This window comes from Rhipicephalus sanguineus, chromosome 1, assembly GCF_013339695.2.
Source record: "Rhipicephalus sanguineus isolate Rsan-2018 chromosome 1, BIME_Rsan_1.4, whole genome shotgun sequence".
NCBI lineage: Eukaryota > Metazoa > Arthropoda > Arachnida > Ixodida > Ixodidae > Rhipicephalus > Rhipicephalus sanguineus.
This window is the reverse complement of record NC_051176.1, coordinates 196,211,704-196,228,729: the sequence shown is the minus strand read 5'-3', so window position 1 is coordinate 196,228,729 and position 17,026 is coordinate 196,211,704. Positions and strand designations below refer to the sequence as shown.

At 48.7% G+C, this 17,026-nt stretch overlaps 1 protein-coding gene across 1 annotated transcript in view; it reads right to left on the bottom strand.

Annotated features, from left to right (window-relative positions):
* Nucleotides 1-774: 774 nt before the first annotated feature.
* The window catches only part of LOC119405007 (proteoglycan 4), a 50,812-nt gene continuing 34,560 nt past the window's right edge, over nt 775-17,026 (bottom strand). The window contains exons 9-10 of the mRNA XM_049418611.1: nt 14,763-16,999; nt 775-1,217 (exon numbers count right to left, since the gene is read on the bottom strand). Coding sequence (XP_049274568.1) covers nt 1,092-1,217; nt 14,763-16,999 — 2,363 coding nt within the window. The 3' untranslated portion in view covers nt 775-1,091. The remainder of the gene's footprint in view (nt 1,218-14,762; nt 17,000-17,026) is intronic.

Here is a 17,026-nt window from a genome sequence, read left to right as displayed (position 1 = left end):
GCGGAAAAGCGCAACTGACACGCTCTTCCGAGACGTCCAGAATGAGCGAGCGTCGTAATATTCAACCATCGATCGACTTCGTTTCGTGGATGTGCGAACTGCGCTTGCCATTACCGCACGCGTGGCGCACGTTAACTAATGCAGAACTAACACCACTACAACCTTTGTCGTGAATAGTGACGTCATTCTGGTCGTCTGATAGTCGCGCTCATCAGCGCTTCGGTTTCAGTTTCGCTGGTGACTTTTGTCGAATTTCATTACTCCGAAGTCCAGATTACAAGAGCCCGCTTTCTAAATCTCAAAGCGGCAATGACTCTTCGCAGGAAGGACCTCAATTTTGCCATTTGGCATGACCGGCTATCTCCGCTAATTAAAAAGCTCATTAATTTAATTTATATTTATGCCGTAATTGATGCCTCTAGTCATCTTAATACGTCGGCCACCACAGAAAAAAGTAGTTATGAAGGCAGGGAGCAAATATGGTATTTCCCTTATTTTTCGAGATTTTTGGACACACTTCTCGAAACACCCTGTATGCGTGGCTGTGTTCCCTTTAATAATAATCCACCTCGAGAAGGTATCCTTTCGAATATTTCAATTCTCTCGCATTTTGTGCTGTTGCTGCATGAAATGGAGGCCACTGCCATTTCACTTCACTTATGCCTTTTAAACTATCAAAACGAAGGACAAAAGTGGTTGCCGCGCCAGGTATATTCTAGCAGCATGTCTGCTTGGTGCGTATAGATGCGGACTAAACATTCTCTAAGTCAGGAGTGCAGCGGGGACACTCGAAAGCGGGAAAACTTTTGCCTTTATTAACCCTCCGTGCCGAGCTCGACACAAAACTCTGCGGCTGGCAGCATCAAATGAAAGAGCCATTTGGATGTTCGACTGCCTGCTACTGCTGCTACTTTTGTCAATGAAGGGCGCCGGTTGATGGAAGACGAGGCCACTGTGAACATGGCGAAAACCTCTGCGGGCGAATGTGAGCTTGTATGCTCCATGTACAAGCACATTGCAAAAAAAAAAAAAAAAGAGCGCGAGCCGTTGTGGAACCCAGGGGCAGCAGGCCTTGGCGTGCAGTGGCGAGCTCAAAACAAGGGACGGCCTCGACCAAACTGGTAACAGACGTTGCCGTCGTCGTCACGCTCCACTAGCCATCCGTGCACGGACCTCCTTCGGATCGGAGCGCCTCGGCCGGCCGCTTGGTACGACGCCTGTAAGCACACCAAATCCACAAGCTGGTAACCACCTGTCAGGTATACTATACCAATTCAGCTGGAAAAATTATATGTAGACTTACATTAAGACGTTTAGCATGTTTTGCGAGGGCGTTATTAGAGCGAAGCTTTCTATGTGTGACTGATTCTTCCGTGAGCGCCGAAAACGCACTGCAGGAAAGCCGTCTTATACAATGGAACTATCTGCTCATCTGCGCAAACAATATGGAACTATCTGCGCACACAATACATTGAACAATGGCGCATGACATACGTATCGCAGAACACTACAATTGACATTCGCAGTTGTACCGATAAGAACTGTGTGAACTGCAACGCCGCGCTACCCCGACGAACTGCATATATCTGCTTTGCATTACGCGCGTCACGCAATGCATTCCCGGCCGTCACCATGGGAGGCCGCGGGTGCAGCGCACGATATAGAAGAGGCTGCCGTACGCGAACGTAAGCGCGAGCTTACGTTCTCGCTTACGTCAGATTCAGTTTGCATGAGAGAAAGCTTCGCGTTGAGTCATTTTCCTTTAAGAAAGGGGCTTTGATTTTTCTTTTTGTTGCACTATATATGCTGCACCGCGTGCAGCATAGTGCTACAAATATGTGCACATGTTCTCCCTATCACTGTGCCAAGGAGCCTAAATTCAAGAGCTATTTTGTGCGCAGGCACCCTGCACAGCGGGGGGCCAAGCGGTACATCGAGCGCCACTTTTTCTACGCCCATTTCGGGAACCCGCGTAGCCTCTGCGACCAAAGGCGCAAAGTCTTAACGACACCATCTCATAACGCTAGTCGCCATAAGGGAAAAATTGGAGAACGCTCTCTTTCCACATTAAATACCGCCTGGTATACCACCACTCGGCGGTACCACCAGTACTGCTGGTACTGCCGTTCGGTGGTACCCGACGCAGTACAGGTGGCACCAACGTGGTATACTGTTGACACCAACGTGACGATGCCAACGGTATCGATGTCACGGGTGCCACCAGTAATATATGCTGGCACTACTATAGGGATGCGAAACCGGTGTTAGTTCCCGAATAATTCTAAACGCATAAAAAAAGTTCGAACAACGGTAACACAAATAGTATATATACCAAAACAACAGGTGAAATGTGGTTGATTGACTGCAGTCTTCAAAAGAGCGAAGTGCTGGCGGCGGCATTGATTACAGCGCGCGGGGTTGGTTGCGCAGCACCTTTCCGTAAACGGCGGTTCTCTGCAGCAGTAGGAAGCTATTTCTTGCAACATCACTGCTGCACGGCTATAGTATCTATATATGTAATTTATATACAGGTCAGAGGCTCATTAACAAGCATTGAAGCAGGTACTATCACAAGGTTTCGAGTGTTATAAAGTTGCTGTGTTGATTGCGCCGTGGGTCGATAGTTTAGTTCGGACAGACCTCAAGAAGTTCGAAACTGGCCCGAAATAACTTCAGAGCTGGGCTCTCGTGTTGCGGGAATGACAGCGCAAAATATGTTGCCGTTAGCGGTTTCAGTGCAGTTAATAGTGCTTAATTAACTACTTGTGGTCCTGGACACGGGAAAGGTTATTTTTCACTGTTAAAAAATGGAAGGGGGGGAGGAGGGAGGGGGAAGCAGGAAAGCCGGAGCCTCGAATTTGTATCGCTTTGGCTTGAGCTCTCAAATAGTCACGCAGAATGACCATTTTTAAGGGCCAAAAGGATATATACAATGCATTTAAGACGCGTGCTTCGAAGGGAAAAAACTGTGGTGCATTGGTTATATCCGAGCGATATGGCGGCCGAAATGCGTTCCCGTCGTGTTTTGATTGGGCGCGTATTGTTCACTAGTAATTGGCCGACGTACGCAAATATCCTGCGAAGTAACTAAAAGTTAAAATTTTCAGCAGCACGCTTCTCTTTTTGTCATCAACCGTAACGCATAAGTTTGACACGCTTTAGTCTTTCCAACGGTAAAATGGGGCCACCCTATCTTTAAAGACGGGTTCAAGCAACGTGAAGCAGTGTGTCTCACATGGGAGATATTTCGAGGGCACTGTTATGATGAGTGCGGCAGGTGGCTCTAGTGATGCAAAAAAGAGACGCATGACAAGATAAGCAAATATATGGCCGTTCTGTATATAGAGCGGTCGTGTATCTCATAGCGGGTTGTGGAAAGGGATGCTATCGAACCTGAATGGTAGTTTAGGCACCCGTAGTATATATATATATATATATATATATATATATATATATATATATATATATATATATATATATATATATATATATATATATATATATATCTTGCGTAGTCATACGTGCACATATGTAATGTTTATTACATTGATATGAAATCGTATAGCTAAGTTTGCAACCGCAAAAGGCGTTTTCCTCGCACAGCGCTCGTACAGGGTCTTTTTCCAAAGCAGTTTGAAGCACTGGTGTGGCTCTGTGGCGGGATACTTGACTGTCATGCAGCATGCCCCGGCACGACTCCTGTTCAAGCCGTGATTTTTGTTCTTCGCTGCCTTCGGGATATTTGACCCAACGACAACCACGACACGGTCGCTCATGCTGCCGCGTAAAGATTTCCAAAGTCCGGGTTCGGGTGAATCACCTGTGGCGCATACGCGCATATCGCGGGCGTGTGCTGTGTGAGGGTGTGTGCCACACGTGACTGGTGGAAAGGGATTCATGACGTACGCGACAGGGAAGTCACGTTATTCGTGTCATGACCTGCCAGTCGTGTTCATCATACACTGAAGTCCTGTGCCAATTTCCAGTTTCGGTATATACCAAGTTACGGTATATACCACGAGAACGCCTAGACGTAGGCGGCTAGATAGATAGATGGCCGGATGGATGGATGGATGGATGGATGGATGGATGGATGGATGGATGGATGGGCGGACGGACGGACGGATGGATGGATGTGTCTTTGGTTCGCTAATAAGAAATGCTTCGCATTAAAAAGATCAGATTGCCATATCAGAAACGGCTGATCGCCGACACGCCTACGATTGAGAGATCATCAGTTTGTTGGAAAAGGGCGCGTATACAAATAAGCATGCGACCGGCGCACATTCGAGGGCCACGTTTCTGTACGCTCGCCGGCGCCGAGTTTTTCATACGATGCCGAAATCTGTGAGTTATAAAAGATTCGTTAAAAAGTAATGCCCAAGTTAGAGCGTTATCGCAGCTCCCTTATTTGCAGGATTTTCATACACTTTTCTTGAAACACCCAGTCTACTGGGCAAAGCATTCCATCATCGCAGGTCATGATGATGTGTGGTGGTTATAATGGCGCCAAGGCCCATGTGATGGCCAAAGAGCTCCAGGACATGCCATCGCACGTCAGTCAGGTCAATTGTGTATCAACGGTGTTGCGTACACACGCATCTCTTTCACGCGTGCAGGCTTTGTAGGCTCACGCGGAGTGCTCGCGCAATTGAGATGCAATTGCCGATGGCAATGCTCATAAGACGCGGTCGCTGATGTGACACTGGTCGTCACAATGGCGTTAGACGTTGTTTATGCCGGAATTAGCGCTCCGCCTTTTGCCGACCGACTAATCGCCGATCGATGATCTTGGTTTCGTGACGAAGAGAAAAAATAATGAAGGGCAGCGCATAACACGGGATGAGAAGAAGTAGACAGCGCAAGGCACTCTGCACATAGTTGTTCGACTTTTCGTGGAGCTCAGTAAAAGCTTGTTGTTGGGCTAGTTGGTGCATGCTTCATGGAATAAGAAGACGTGCATTGCGTCTCCTTATTCCACGAAGCCAATAAGCTCGAGAGGTCCTGGAGTAGATAGGACAGCGAAAGAGCCTGGTTGTTATCGAACTTATTCACACAGATGAGCCGCTTCCGCGCGAGAACACGCATGCACTTTGGCTGGCCGGCGCAGCCATGTTAGACCGGTAATTTATTTTCTCGACGATATCGTCGCTCATGCGGCGGCAAACGCGATCCTTGTTTTGCAGAAAAAGGAGAGGTACGGAACTATCTGTGAGTTCCTCGGCGGCTTTGCATGGTGGGCCACATATATCAACGACAGGCGTTTGCGATGCTTAAAGTGTAACCGCTGTAACCTTTTTGACTAGGAGAACGCAACACTGTTACGCAGCACGCATGATAAAGGTACCAGTGACCCTATAGCCTATGCCGCGGCGGAGCATTTTTTTTCGGAGGCGTGAAATGCAAAAAAAAAAAAAAAACATGTATCGAGTGATTGGGTGCGCATTATAGAAACCCTGGTGGTCAGGATTTAATAAATAATCCGGATTCTTCTACGGCGTGCCCGTATAAAGAAATCGTAGTTTTGGAAATCGCGCGCACAGCTCAGTGGTAGAGCATCGGACGCGTGATTCGAAGGTCGCCGGTTCGGTCCCTGCCGGCGGCAAGTCATCTTTTCGTCCACTTTACTTTCTTCACATTTTATATTCTAAATACTACAGATAACACTCCCAATACTTTCCTTGGCGTTATTTTCTGTTAGTTCTCATTAATATTGTGTCTAACAAATATAAAACGAGCCCTTAAAAATCATCTCCTTTCCTATATATATATATATATAACACAAATTGGCAATCTGCGGTTCACTCTTCGAGTGAGAGGCTTCTAAGCTTAGTGATATGGGCAAATAATGTTACTCTAGCCGCCTGAGCCTGACGCAACGTCCCACGAGTGTTTCAACGGAGGTGTTGCTCGACAGAAAGGGCAGTGGAGGACGGCAGACGGGTATACGAGGTCATGCTTGCTTGTATTAGGCCGGCGCGCAGCATTCAAAGAAGTCGAATTCGTGCGCCATATGCATCTAAACAAATTGGGTCATGCATGCGGGAAACGAGGTTTGTCTGTGGAGCCGCTCGGCATGGTTCATTGTTCGACAGAGTGCCGCACCGCACCTATTGAGTGCTTCAACTCTCAGGCGCGTAGCTTCTGTCTGGCTTTGGTGTACGTGGTCGCATTTGGGGACACCTCGCGAAGGCCCAAGCTGCGGCGGATTGGTTAGCTAATGCGCGGCTTTCTGATGAGGACAAAGGACATCAATGCTGTATTCAGATTTAGGTGCTAGTTAAATAACTGCAGGTGGTCAAAATTAATCTAGAGCACCCCAGTGCGGCGTCTGTTAAAGCCCACGCCTTGTTCTGGAACATTGTATATGAACAGGTTCATTTCATTTAACATATGGACAGAGGTGAGCTCGCACCACGAGAGACTACCCCTTTCAGTCACGAATTATGATGCACTGTCTGCAAATACATCAAATTTCCATGGCATGATTTCAAGGCACTCAGTATTACATTCCAAGAAATAAAATGAAGGAATGTGTTGTTTTGTGTGAGTTACAGTAATCAATGTTAATTAGCGTTAATTAAATATCTAATTATTCTGTAATCAGTCAGCTTCAATCCTTGCATAAAAGGAATCAACTATTAGGCCCAAAATGCATGCACAGTTTGTTTTTTGGTTTCATGCTTTTCGAGCGAAGAAAAAAAAATACTCTTGACGTTGGTCCTGGAACGTCGCACGTCGAACGATCGTCGAACATGGTAGTGTCTCTATCAAAGTGATCATCTGCAGCAATATACAGCATAATGAAGTTAAATAAGCGCTAGTTGTCCACTCAGGAAGCCTGCACGAATGTGCACCCTAAGTTTCAGGTCATTTGAAGAAACACGCGGTGCGTGATGCGACTTGTGTACAATTGTGCACACCGTGACTGAAAGGGCTACAGACTCGCACATTTGAAAAATTAAAACGCGTAAGAAGGCGCCTGCGCAGATAATGTAACAGTTCTATTTGAAAGCTATTCGTTTTCGAGTTTCGTCAATTGGTCTGAGCAGTGCTGTGTCCCTGTTATTACTAGAGGTGTGCGAATATCAAATTTTTCGAATACGAATCGAATACGAATATCCACCTCCGAATATCGAATCGAATATCGAATATCAAAGGAAAAATGCCTCCACAGTAACGATATTTTATTTAACATGTAGCTATTTGAAAAAACAAACAAACATTAACAGCCTGACTGGCAACAAAACATACACTGCTAGCTCCAGAACACAATGTCCAGGCTATCACAATGCACATCAAAGCGCAAGCAAATATCACGGCACAATGAAAGTAATGACTAGATGTTATCATGAAGAAATATGAGTTGCTCCACATGATCAGACACCCCCCCCCCCTTGCCAGTGAAAAGGAGCGCTCGCTTGGAACAGAAGTGGCTGGTATAGGGAGGTACATGGGGCAAAGCTTTGCCAGACTGGGGTATCTGAAGGTGCCTACAGTCCGCCACCAGTCACATGGGTCACTGTCTTTCTTCAGAAGTGATCCCGCATAGTGAACGAGTGGTAGTGCGGCACGTTACGGCCGCATAATATTGAAAATGTACGGTTACATGTACGGTTACAGCGCTGCATGTCGGAGATGCACCAGCAATAAATCATACGTAAGGGGCGCTCGTCGCAGGCAGATATCGTGCTTCCGTGTACTCACGATGTTTATCGCTCCTCTCGGCAACGTTTTTAGCTATACGAACGCAGCAGAAATGTGGAAGACGAGTTATTTTATGCATGATAATCGAATCGCATATTCGGATTTTTCGAATATTCGAAGTTATCGCATATTCGAAAGTTTTCGAATACACGATATTCGAATCGAATACGAATATTTCGAATGTAATATGCGACGAATATTCGAAACTTTCGAATATTCGCACACCCCTAGTTATTACTAGTTATAATTGATGGATGATAAAAATGGAAGCGGTAAAGTGAATCGTTGCAGCAAACTGGCCCTACCTTCGGTATATGTTTCATTTAATTCCATTTATTTCATTTATTTGGGCATTTTCACAAAATGCCCACGAAGGGGGCAAAAGGGGAGTGTGTCTCCTGACTTGGCCCACTCTTCGTGAGGCACTTCGGGCAGGTACAACAAGACAACGTATAGAATATACAACGATATACATGCAAACAATAAATAAACAAGGAATACTACAGCGATTGAGAAATACACATTGCATTTGCCTTTCGTTATGTGTTTACATTTGCGACCTGCGGGTCAGCAGTCGAGCACCATAACCACTATACCACCGTGGCAGGTGCCGACGAAAAGGAAGACAGTACCGAGAACGGCCGTCGCGGGTGGACCGTGAGGCTTGTCGCAGTCCTTGCGGCTCTGCGCACCATCGCGGATGCTATATAACATAAAATATTCCGTGCTGTCGGATGTCAAATGTGTAGCGGTGAAAGAGCAAGGCATTCACCAGTGGGATCATCTCTTGGTGAAAAGGCGCGAGCGCTGATCGCGAGCTGTGGTTGCGGAGCCTGCTTGTTTCTCGCTGGACCTGCGGTCTTGCTCTTTCACCGCTACAAATGTATCTTACCGCCGACGCAAACTTGGGCAGGGACCCGCAACTTTTTCTAAGTTCAATCAAAGGCTTGTCTTGTACTTTTTAATTTCTTTATTGGTTACGAATAGCCCTCCCTGCTACGACAAGATTTGCTTATTTCGCCATCTTGAATGCCTTGATGATTGCGATTCGTTGAAAGATCGCCTTCGGTGTTCTTGCGAAGGAATTTGAAGCACCGGCGTGGCTTTGTGGTAAAATATATTGACTGCCACGCAGGGCGCCCGGGATCGAATCCCATCCGATCCTGAACATTTCTTGCTAATTTCGCGCGATAGCGGTTACACCAAAATCGGCTGTTGTGATCTCATAGCTTTCGCTGTAAAAGAAATGGGTTCGAACCCTAACCACTGTGGCTGCATTTCGATGGGGGCAAAATGCAAAGATGCCTGTGTTTTGTGGTTTGTCATGCAAAACCGGAAAATTTATTTTAATTTACTGTCGAATACGTCTAGAAACGGGTAGACAGTGTTATCTGCCATACAAAATATTTATTATGTGCAAACAAATCTATCCTCGCTAGCAGCTACAAGTAGCCGGTGTCAAAAGGATCGGCGGGCAGCAACTTCGATTTCTCACGGTATACACGGGGCACTGTCGGACTAATAAAAAAAAAACAAACAAAAAGAAACCGCCAGGCCTGCGCTGAAACCGCAGCACAATCACAGCGAAAGCTGGAAGAGCGGCGTTTCTAGAACCCGTTAAGCTCTCTTGGGGCTACAATACAAGTACACTAGAAAGGTACCCACTACGCCATAGATCACAATTTTTGTGAAGTTGGGAAGCACCTACTAAGCCATTATTCGTCATTCTGCGGAGAAGCGAGGCACTAGTTACACGTCTGTAAGGCATTATGTGCACTTTGTTGACGCGACGACTGATGACGATGAAGAATTATGGCTCAGCCCTTTGTAATGGGTTGGAATCTTTAAACGGCCCACCAGTTATGTAATTTGCATTGGACGACGCCCGGTCGCTATTTCCCTCTCCCGTCATGCTGTATAACATACGTTGACGTGGGAGAGAGACAAGGGGTGGGTGGCGAAGAACTTTACTGAGACCCCCAGGAAATGGATCATGCGCTTATGGGCTTCCTTGGCAACCAATACACTTGCGAGGAACCCACTACGCTATAAATCATTGTAATTTTACTGAGACCCTGAGGAAGTGGATCATGCGCTTATGGGCTTCCTTGGCAACCATTACAAGTGCACTTGCGAGGAACCCACTACGCTATAAATCATTGTAATTTTTGAGAAGTAGGGCAGCAGGCACTGTGCCATTTTTCGTCATTCTACGGAGAGCGTTGGTACCTGCTAAACGCATGTAAGGCATTATGCGCACTTTGTTGATGCTGTGCCTGATGACGATGAAGAATTATGGCAGAGCCCTTTGTAATGGGTTGGAAGCATTCAACAACCTACTCGTTGCGCAATTCGCATTGTGCGACGCCTGGTTACAGAATTCGCGTTGTGCGACGCTTGGTGCGTATTTTACTCTTCTACCACGCTATATTGCATATGCTAATGTGGTTCCTTCCCGACATGAAGCCTGTGTAGCACCTTTTTGCAAAGCAGTTTCAAGCACCGGCATGGCTCAGAGGTTGAATACTGGGCTCCCACGCAGAGGTCCCAGGTTCGAACCTCGTTCCATCCTGGAATTTTTTTCTGATTTCAGTTTTTTTTTCTTATTTCGAGCGATACTGGTTACGGACACCAGCGGCGACGGCGGACAACTACGGCGCCAAAAACGGCCGGTCAAATGATCTCATAACAGCTTTCGCTGTAAAAAACGTTGTTAAGTGTCTGCAAGTCACTTTGACGTGGTGAGTTTCCACAATATTGTAACGTCGCGTGACACGGCGAGTGGGCGCTGCCGAAAATGTTTTGCCAACATCGAACAACTAAAGGCTCAGGAGGCTGCAAATAATTCAGTCTTTTCGACGTAACTGTGTATAAGCAGCTTGCACATGTCATATTGAGATAGGGCAGTTTCGCGGTTTTTGTAACATTACGCGACAGACAAGCGCGACGGGCATGACCTGAAGGGTTTCTGTCAGTCGCGGAGGGCAAACGGTAAACTCAGAATCAGGGCTGGGCAGAGATACTCGGAAAAGTATTCCGGAATACAGGTATCGAAATACATGGAACAGATACTGAGATACATTTGACTTTAGCGTAACGGGATATTTCGGAGATACTTTTGCAATATGACGAAAAAAGTATTCCGGAATACAGATACAGCAATACAGATACTAGAATAGTTCTTTTTTATTTCAATGATGCTCCTACTCCGCTAAGACATTTAGAGGTGCAGCATAATGGTGTAATTAAAGTTGCAGTACATTGAAACTTTTAGTTTATTCGTTTATTACAGTACCCTCAGCACCATTAAGACATCACAGAGGGGGGGGGGGGGGGCTTACAAAGTACATAAGTAGTAATAATGACATAATAACAGATATCAATCGCAATAAAAAAGTACACTATTTCACGGCAACAGTATCAAGCATTGGGCACCGAAATCGGCATGCTTGGTGACAACTAAATGAGCTATGCTAGAAATAGCACAGTTTAAGCAAATCACTAATGAACAACAGTGAATTGAGAATAAGTATACATTTACTTTGCACATAAGATCGGCTTTGCTGAGTAGGTTGCTGTGTGAGCTTCTGAAGCAGGCTGTCTTCTAGACAGCGTCGATTCGGCCTCAGCACAAGACTCGCGAAAGAAAAAAGTCTATCTAGCTGTGCAGACGGGCACAAATTCGTGTTGCAGTAAATAAATGCCGCCTTCATAGCCGGATAGCCCTGGAGCGTGGCGACATCTCTTCTCGGGCCATCCAGATACCGAAACACTTCCTCCCTCACGTGGGTTGATCTGACCGCTCAGAAGCCCAAGTCTGTCCCCATCTTCGGAATCCTCAGCCGTCTGGCCCGGTCGGCGCCGGGTCAGACGACTGAGGATTCCGCTGCCCATATAGGCCGGTCATAATTACATACTCGCAATAGAGCCCAGTATGTCGAAACTGCACAATCCGAAAATTGGCTTCCTAAAATCACGTTCTTTCGGGGTGAATGAGTAACGTGTAAGCCCTCCCAAGTCGCTCTTGCAAGCTCTCTAAACAGACGTGGAATCAGGGACAGCTGCTCAGAGCGCCCCATCAGAAACTACAGCAAGCACTCGTCGCCTGGGCCGAAAGGGTCACTCTTCAATAAAGGTGTCACCACCAGCAAAGCTACCAGCACCCATTTCAGTAAGCCGCAACAGGCGAAGCCGCCTCCGGTGGTGGGGGAGCCTGGTACCACAAAAGACCGTTTCACACTTGTGATCTATAAGGAACGCACCCTGACACGCTGGAGAGGTGGCTGAAAGCGCGACGAAGATAGCCATTTTTAGTCACTTCCGCCGCGACTATGAGAACTGCTTTTAGAAGTGCCGCCGCTTTGAGAACAGAACGGACGCGAAGCTTCGTTGCGAGTAGCGCCTGTCCTGTACATCAGTGTTCCTTCTCAGTCCTTGTCGATTTTCGCGCCAGCCAATTTTGAAGATTGTGAACCAACTAGCCCAACAACGTATACTATTAAGCATTGCAAAGCCTCTGTTCCAAGGCGGTATCCGCGTGGGGGGTCACGAAGTAATGGTTTGCCACCCGAAAAAAACTAGGCGAGCTGCACCGGCCTTGAGAGACATCGACTTTCGTCGGCAGAGGCCGACAATACTGCCTCCGCGATTCTGCCGTCTGCGGCGTCGCGCGCTTTACCACATGGGCCATTCTGTGCTTGAGGGGAAACCATCGCCGCCCTTTCTGTCGGCGACCGGCGGCACGCCTTTGCTTGTATTGGCGCAAAACAAATGAAAAAAAAGAAACGTCATACCCCCTTGGAAACACGCGTCAACTCATTTTCGACAAAAAGAAAATGTAACGAGATACCCGTGTTCTGCATTGTATCGCGATACAAGCGATACATCGTAAAAGTATTTCACTACTGAGATACAAATACATTTTTCAAATGTATCTCGATACAGAAATATAGATACTCAAAAGTATCTCTGAAATACTATCGCGATACTCTTGTATCGCGATACTGCCCAGCCCTGCTCAGAATAGAAAAGAACGGAATAGTCTTGCGTTGTGCTGACCGTATGTACTCTCTTTAATAAATGTGGCCGCGGTGGCCTTCACAAAAACAACCCTCAGTTTGCCTAAAAAGGAAACACTTGTTCGCAGTATGCTGCCCTTAACACTTTTTTTTTTGGCGGCCTCATATAAGGTGAAATGACTTGTCTAAAGTGATGACAATGGTCGAACAAAAGGAAACAAAGAAGGCAAGTCCCCTTGTCGAAACGGTGTCTCCAGCAGAATCAGTTTTTACACTGTCCACCACATTTCAAGCCTCCATTTTATATGGACTTCTCACTTGTCCGGATTTATGTAACCTGAAATGGCTTCAGTTTACCTCCCTTGCCGCCACTACTACCGCCACGCTTGTGTGCGGCTGCTGTGGGATAATGGCGGCTGTAATTGTCATTAAAGATAAGCGAAAACGTTGGCACAGATTGTTGTCGATAAATGGGACAATGTAGCCAAGTCAAAAAAGAAAAAAAAAGAAAGCGGGTCCGTATCGTCAAAAATGTCTTGCGCTAGAAATGCTCGTTTCAGCCAATGTCGAAAATTGCAGCCAGTCTTGATGCTGGCCATATCATTAGTGAAGCCGGCTGGCTAACAAAGATCACTTACAAGCGAAAAACTTTGTGAATTCCGCCCCTGTATTATGGTGAACTCCGCATGCGGGCGCACATACGTGAAGTGGTTCGCATTACGATGGACACAACACGGACACATAGTCATAGGCCTGCGCACGGGGGAGGAGGGGGGATTCAGAGCCTGAATGTCCAACGAGACGGAATGTCCAACCGAGACGGAACGTCCAACCGAGACGGAATGTCCAACGAGACTGAATGTCCAACGGGACGGAATGTCGAATTTAGATGGGATAAACGCGCCCTAGCTTAAAATTTCTCAGACAACTCATTCATTGGGTTAAGATAGATAGAGTACATTATTTTCCTGTTGCTCAGTGAAGGCCCTCTGCGCCCTTCGGGCGCGGGAAACTAATCGTGGCTTCGCCCTCGCTTCGCGAGTGCGGCCATTTCGCTAACGCTCAATGGCCGGTTGGCAGGGTCTCCGTCACGCGCTACTGGCCGCTGTCGCGGCCACGCGCTGTTTAGCCCGCGCGCCTACCCCTTCGGGGCACGCGCCCGTCCGTGCCAGCGTCCGTGGTGTGCCCGTGTCACTGGGGCGTCCAGACGTAACTGCAACGGCTCCTATCGTTACGTGTAGACGTAACGCTAGACACTGCCAAACGGAAAAGCGAAATTTGTGACCGGGACGGAATGTCCAACGAGACGGAATGTCCAACCGAGACTGAATGTCCAACGAGACTGTATGTCCAACGAGACTGTGTGTCCAACGAGACTCAATGTCCAACCGAGACGGAATGTCCAACGAGACTGAATGTCCAACCGAGACGGAATGTCCAACGAGACTGAATGTCCACTATTGGACATTCAGTCGCGTTGTACATTCCGTCTCGTTGGACATTCAGGCCGCAAGCGGGGCAGGGGGGGGGGCGGCCGCCTCCTTTATTCACCTAAGAAGGAGGGGACGCAAAGTCAGCCCCACACATTGACCGGGTCGCTGCGACCCGAGGGGGGGGGGGGGAGGGGCGCAATGTGAGCGCCAGACATTTGATATAATTGGGAGGAGGGGGGCGCTGCGACGAACCTTCCCCCCCTCCCCCCCCCCCCCCTGAAGGGGAACCCTGCGCACGCTTATGCACATAGTCATACTACATATGACGCTTGTGGAGGAGATGCCTTTTCATGTGAAGCTGTTCAGTCGTCATTACCGACAACAGTCAGGACCCTTGCTTGCGCATTCAAATTAGATTCGTTGTATAGGGGAATTCAAGCACATGTTTGTGTGTGTGCGCGTGAGGAGCAACAGTCTTTACCTAAAATTGCTTTCACCAAATAAATCATTTCGCATCATTGTTATAGTCAACAAATTGCCCTATCGAAGTATTCTTTAAATTAGTATCTGAGAAGGATGCTTATTTGTGAAGCACCGGACCAACCTCGTTAGTGTACGGGTCATAGAAGGTGTCGAAATCTGGTGACTGCTGCTGCCCCCACGAACAGACTGCGTCAAGGGGACGGGCCAGTGGGGCTAGCTGCCCGACGTTGTCATTCGTCGACGGCTCTGGGAGCTTGGCGGGCGCCTGCACCCTCGTTGCTGGCTGGTTTATTGGCTCCGCTGCACTCGCGGACGTGTGCAGGTTCGGTGGGTGGCTTGTGGTCATAGGAAAGTTGGGTGCCAGAAAGCTCGCGTGTCTCGGCATGTTCGTAGACCCCAAAATGTTCACGTGCGGCAGATGAATGGGTGTCGGCGGGTTCACGGAAACCGAAGCATTTATGGAGGGTGGAGAGCTGGGTGATGACATGTTGCTCGCAGGTGCCACCAGGCTGACGTGCGCCAGAAGTTCAGCAGGTGCTGGAAAGTTCTCGTGCTTCGGAGGGTTGGCTAATGCTGAAATGTTTGTGGACTCTAGAAAGTTCAGCACTGGCGTGTCCATGGATGCTGGAAGCTTTTCGGAAGCCGGTAGGTCCGTGGCAAACGGAGACTTCGTGGACGCCGGAAAGTTGTGTGGCGGCAGGTTGGCGGGCTTCGGCGCAGTGCTGAGCTTGGACAGGTTCGCGGGCTCGATTGAGTTCGCGGTCACTGGAAGGATTCCGGATTCTGAAATATTCAGTGGTTGCATGCTCGTTGTCTCAAGCTTTTCGGATGCCAGCAGGTTCGTGGTACTGGTGCTGTCCTTTGTCACCGGAAGGTTGGGTGCTGGTTTCGGCAGGGTCACGAGCGCCGGAGAGTTCTCGCTCTCTGGAATGAATTGCACTTGCATGTTCACGGACGCCGGAAGCTTTTCGGATAACAACAGGTTCGTGGTGGTTGGAATGTTTGTCACCGCGGGAAGTTTGGGTGCCGACAGGTTGGTGGGTATCGGCATTTTTGTGGGTATCGGGTGATTCCCGGGCTCTGTAAGGTTTTGTGCTGGCAGGTTCGCGGATGCCGAAGGCTTTGCGGGCACCAGAAGCTTCGCGGGCGTGTTCTCAAGCGTTTGAACCTTAGAGTGTGATGAAAAGTTCGGCGCTGGCGTGTCCGGTGGCTTCAGTAGTTTAGTCGGCGTTAGTAACTCTCGGGGTTCCCCGAGTGTCCGGGTCTCTTTAATGTTCAGGACTGGAACACTTGGGGACGTCGAAATGCTGGGTGCCGGCGTGTTGGCAGGCTTCTGCAGGTTAGGCACAGGCAAAATGATGTGCGTCTGAAGCTTAGAACGCGATTTAATATTAGCTGCATGCAGGTTTTCCGGTTTCGGTAGATTTGCGGGCGCCGCCAGGCTGACGCGAGCCTGAATTTTAGCGGGTGCTTTAACGATTGGAGTCATGTTCCCAGGTTTCGGCTTCTTTGTGGGCGCCGCCAGGCTGACGCGCGCTTGAACCTTAGCGGGAGCCGTAGTACCTGGTGCTGAGGTGATCTCAGGTGTCGACACGTTTGTGGGCGCCGCGAGGCTAATCCACGCCTGGAGTTTAGCGGGAGCCTTAATGTTGGCTGCCGGCATGTTCCCGGATTTCGGCATGCTTGCGGGCGCCGCCAGGCTCATGCGCACCTGATGATTAGCACGTTCCGGCATTTTGGATGTCGGCACGTTTCTGGGTTTCGTCAGATTTGCGGTCGCCACAAGGCTGACAGGTGGCTGAACCTTAACAGGCACCACCGGTTTCGCGGGCGCCGAATTGTGCGCGGGCTCTGGCTCGTTCGCCACTGGCAAGTTCGCAGACGCTTGAGACTTCGCAGGCACTGGCACCTTCGCGGGCGCCGGAAGCTCCGAGAGCAGATTGCCGGGTGGAGTATTGTCCGGTGTCTGCATGTTATCGAGTTCCGACAGCTTCTCGGCCTCTGACAGCTGTGCTTGCTCGGGTAGCTTCGTAAGCTGCTGATTATTCACCGGCTTTTGGAAATTTGCGATTTCCGGCAAGTTTGGTGGCGCCAAGTTCGCGAGATCTGACATTTTGTGCCCCGGCGAATTTGCTGGCGATGTCAAGTTTTCGGGCTCCGGCTGGTTCTGTGCGTGCGAGTTCGTGGGCTCCGGCTGTTTCGCTGCCGGCAAGGTCACCGATGCGGGCAGGTGGGGCACCGGCTCTTTTGCAGACTCCGGCACGTTGGACGCCACAAGGTTCGCTGTGTTCAAGTTTGCGGACACCGGCGGGCCAGGCGTAACAGGTAGCGGCCCATCGATCTGGCAGTCTAAATCCTCTGTCCGTGAATCAGTGCAGAAAGCAG